This window comes from Lytechinus pictus, chromosome 9 (genome assembly GCF_037042905.1).
Source record: "Lytechinus pictus isolate F3 Inbred chromosome 9, Lp3.0, whole genome shotgun sequence".
NCBI lineage: Eukaryota > Metazoa > Echinodermata > Echinoidea > Temnopleuroida > Toxopneustidae > Lytechinus > Lytechinus pictus.
The window spans coordinates 20566947-20571700 of record NC_087253.1 but is presented as its reverse complement, the minus strand read 5'-3'; the positions used below and the strand labels follow the sequence as shown (position 1 = coordinate 20571700).

General features: G+C 33.7%; 1 protein-coding gene across 1 annotated transcript; it reads left to right on the top strand.

The window, feature by feature from the left end:
* Nucleotides 1-556: 556 nt before the first annotated feature.
* On the top strand, nt 557-4465 carry LOC135155529 (uncharacterized). The gene is made up of 2 exons (XM_064104904.1): nt 557-790; nt 1805-4465. Exon 2 carries the CDS (start codon nt 1823-1825, stop codon nt 3284-3286), a length of 1464 nt encoding a protein of 487 aa, XP_063960974.1. The 5' UTR covers nt 557-790; nt 1805-1822; the 3' UTR covers nt 3287-4465.
* Nucleotides 4466-4754: the final 289 nt, after the last annotated feature.

Sequence of the window (4754 nt, the reverse complement as noted above, 5' to 3'; positions counted from 1 at the left end):
CTTTGTTCCTTTCTTTCATTCTTTCCTTTTTTACTCATTCTTTTTTTCTTTCTTTCTTTTTGTTTTTTTTTGTTTTTGTTTTTTTGTTTCTCTTTTTTCATTCTTTCTTTCTTTATTTATTTATTTCTATCATCCTTTCTTTATTCATTTCTTTCTTTCTTTTTTTCGTTCGTTCGTTCTTCCTTTATTTCTTTCTTTCTTTATCGATCTATTCATTCCTTCCTTGTTCTTTTATTCTTTCTTCCTTCCTTCCTTTCATGCATTCTTTCCTTCTATTTTTTTTCTTTCTGTATTTTTTTTAATTTCCTTTCTTTCTTCCTTCCTTTCTTCTTATGTTCCCTTTTCAGTCCTACCACTTATTTCATAATTTCCTACTTTCCTTCCTACTATTTCTTTCGTTATTTCTTTACTTTCTTCTTTCTCTATCTTTTTTCGTTCTTTTCTTTTTTTTTCTCTAAACAAGTAAATAATATACTACAAACATTCCGATTATTTTCAATCAGGTAAACAAAAACCACACCATCAAACAACCGTTACGCTGAATTGAAGTACATGAATGCACAATTGAAACATGTCAAAGGTTACTGGGAATTCCCAATCACTAAAAATAGTTTGATATTGAACTAGAATTCGTAAACAACTGTAAATTTGCACACGATTCGGTACACACCACTATTATGAATTGATGTAGCCAAAATATCTAATACTGCTGCTATTAGACCCCGTATAATATTATTACTTCGATCAAACTGAGAAACATATCGTTTTTAATGGACATAAGCAGATTGATGTAAGTATATTGAACAATTCATGTATTTTCAAAATATATTCTGTATCTATTTTACACATTCAAATGCCATATGTATAAGAAACGTGTCGAATTTGAAATCACACTCTGATTGATATGGCTTGTTTAATGGTTGTATCTTCAATATTATTGGATTGTCATTTTTCTTTAATAATAACGCAATTATTACCAGTGAGAAAATTGTAACGTTCCTATTTATGAACAGACAGGATCGAAACAAATAAATTCCATAAAAATCGGTGTTTAGGGGTGATCAGACTTATTTTTCAACCCGGAAGTAATGGGGAAAATGAAAAGGTAAATTGCCGATTCGTCTAATGCCAATTCTTTCACTCATCACATGGTCTACCTTAATTTAGTCTAATGCCATTCCGTCAATCAATTTTTCGTCTAACAACCATTTGGTCCAATCATCACCTCGTTTAATCACAAGTTCGTCTATTACCATTTCGTCACACAACCAGTTGGTCTAATATCCATTTTATTTTTATTCATTTTGTCCAATTAACACTAAGTCCAGTTAGATCAGATGGTGGACTTAATGGCTATTGGACCAACTGGTTATTATATAACTTGGTGATTGAAAGGAATTGCAATTAGACAATGTGGATTGTGGACTAACTTAATATGCTAGACCAAATGATAGTAAACGAGTTTGGAAATTAGACGAAATGGCATTAGACTAATTGGAAATAAACCAATAAAAATACATACTTTTTAAAAAGCCATATTATTCCTACTTCTCTTCTCTTTTCATTCCTTTCCTTTCACCTTCGCAATTAATTCCCATCATCCCAAGCTCCTTTTCCTATTCCCCTTTCTCCTCTCCCCCTCATTTTATCATTCCCAATTTCCCCTTGCTCCTCCCCCTCCTTCCCCTATTCCAAAACCCCAGGCGATCCTTTTATTACTCAGTGATGTAAGTCAAATGACAGATTCTATGGTCCTTACGTGTTTATCATTTTTCATTGTGTTCTGTAATAATTATTTTTTCAGTCTTATAAAAATCTAACCATGGCTGAAGCATTAAAGACTGTCATCTCCCAGAGTACAGAGTGTCCAGTGTGTCGTTCTACATTCACCGATCCCAAGATCCTGTCATGTTCTCACACTTTCTGCAAGACTTGTCTGGACAACCTTTTAGAGTACCACGGTAACTCCCAGATCCGATGCCCTGTCTGTAGAGCTGTAACCCAGGTCCCAAACAAAGATGTCGGCAGACTACAGGTAAATCTTGCTTTGAAGAGTCTAATAGAGGATATGAAGGGCCATCATCAGATTTGCACAAATTGTAAATCCAATGACAAGCCCCATGCTAATGTCTACTGTCAAGATTGTGACACGTATCTCTGCACCTTTTGTCTTATTAAGCACTCTCAATGGGAAGGCTTTATCGATCATGAAGTTATTGCCATGAGTGAGATCTCGTCAGGCAAGGTGTCTGTACGTAGATACCGCAAATGCAGGAAACACCCGAAAGAAGATGAGGGAAAAGGTGTATTTAAGAGAAACATTAGAAATAATGAGCTAGGCCTTGGTAAGGTTGCTAATGTAGTTGGAAAAGATGAGCTAGGCCTTGGTAAGATTATTTATGTAATGATTATAATAATAGTTAGTTTTTGTATAGCTCAAATCGCTCTTCAGCATAATATTGTAGTTGGCCTTGGTAAGATTTTTAATGTAGACCGAGTTGAAGAGAACGTCGTTTTGCCTACTTATAACATTGCTAATGTAAAGAGCGTTGCTTTGCCAGCTAAGAATAGCATGAATGCTATGGTTAGTACACCAGACGGTAGGATGGCAGTAGGATATCACTCCGGTGGCATCTCCATCTTCTCTTCTGATGGTAAGCTTCAGCAGACAGTTCTTAAGGATGTTAACGTTCGTGGATTAGGGTTCCTCTCTAATGGTCGATGTGTTGTGATTGATTTTTCAAACAGCATCACACTGTACACACCAGAGTACACAAAGATGAATGTAATGTTTAAGATTCTGAGTAAAGATGAAGTTGGGATTCTCACTGTTGATGGTGATGATCAGATCTACATGACCTACTGGAAAGTCATGAAGATCCAGGTATTTTCAACAGCAGGAGGGCAAGCAATCAGGGAGATACCATGCAACGGGTATTCACCACATCAAATCACTAGTTACGATGGTTTTCTGATCACTTCATCAATTGATACTATCAGATTAATAAACAAACAGGGTGCTGTACAACATGAATTAAAGAAACCGGGTAGTCCCCTTTTCGCTGCTGTATCTCAGTGGGATACAATCCTGATGGCCAAGGTGGAGGAGGATGAAGGTTTGGTGAGCATTGACGAGTATACAAATGAACTAAGACATATCCGAAACCTAGTAAATGACTTCAAGATTGAGAAGCCTGAGAGAGTTTGGTATTACCTCCAGCAGTACCGATCAGGAGAGATCGCCTTCTGCACTCCGGATAGACTCTATATATTCAAACAAAAATAATGGATGATATTAACATTGATATATGATATCACAATATCGCAGAAGGTGGCGGGGGGGGGGGGATTTCCACTGAGTTGCCATTTTCTGTTAAAGTAAGCTGCTATTATATAGAACTACAAGAAACAGTTGTTGGATAATTTCTTTCTGGTTTCTCACCAATAAAAATGCATATCGCTGCTTGTATCTTTTTATTTTCAACTTTGGATGTATCAACCATCATCTTTATCATGTTTATCATGTTTATTCTGTGTTTGGAAATTCTCATACCTGCATATCAGACACAATGTTGTTAAATATTTTATGACAAACCAAATGATTCTCTATCCTTATACATGACTATATATAATATTTGACTAGTAATGCCCATGGGGTGTGTGAGGTCTTTATCATTGATATCAAAAGTGTGTACATTATGCTATACTGTTTATGCGCGTATATACTTGTATTAATAAATTGGAATATCGTGATTCTATGATATGATTATATCTAGACATTATTATAATGTGTAAATAAATAAATATTACCTTCGTGGAAATGGTCTGATTAACACTCTTAAAAATTTTCGAAGTAGATCAACTTGAAATTGCAATTATATGGAATTACTCGAATGTAAAACACACAAAAAACTTATTGTATTTCAGAAAATAGCACGAATAAAAAAAAAACATAATTAGTAGATCTCAATTTTTATTTTCGGCTTTCCAATTATCAAGCATCATCTTTATCATGTTCATCCTATTTGAGGGAATTTCTAGTTCTTGTATTTTAGACATAATTTTATTTAGATATTTCATGAGAAATCAAATGATTCTCCATTCATGTACATGTATATAATATTTGACTAGTATTGACCATGGTGGCGGTGAGATGTTTACCATCGATATTAAAGAGTGTATATAACTGTTTATCTATGTATACCTGTATTCTTTATTATGAAGAATAATTATCATAATCCTTACAATGTATTTGTATTCTGGTAGACATACGTACATGTATGGCTTTCCTGTGTATAAATAATTTTCACTGTATTTGATGCGGAAATTGTTTGAATTACACTACTACTTTTTTAAAGTATATAGTTCAATGCAATGATAATGCAATTATATGGAATAACTCGATTATGAAATAAAAAATAACTTTATTGTATTTCAGACAATGGCACAAAAAATGTACAGTAAAAGTATAGACGTAATGAGTTAAGGGATGTCATTTTAGATCATCCTCACAGCCTGATGTGTTTATAGGTACACCATTATTATTATTTTTATTGTTCTGTATATATTTCAATATTGTGAAAATTAACGAATTCAAATGAAACGGAAATAAACGAAATAGATTTTGACATAATATTCAGCATTATGAGATATTTAACAATGTAATTTAAAATGTCTGCATCGGATTTTCCCTTTTAAAGAGGATTCTCACTGAGTTGCCATTTTCTGTTAAAGTAAGCCGCTATTATATAGAA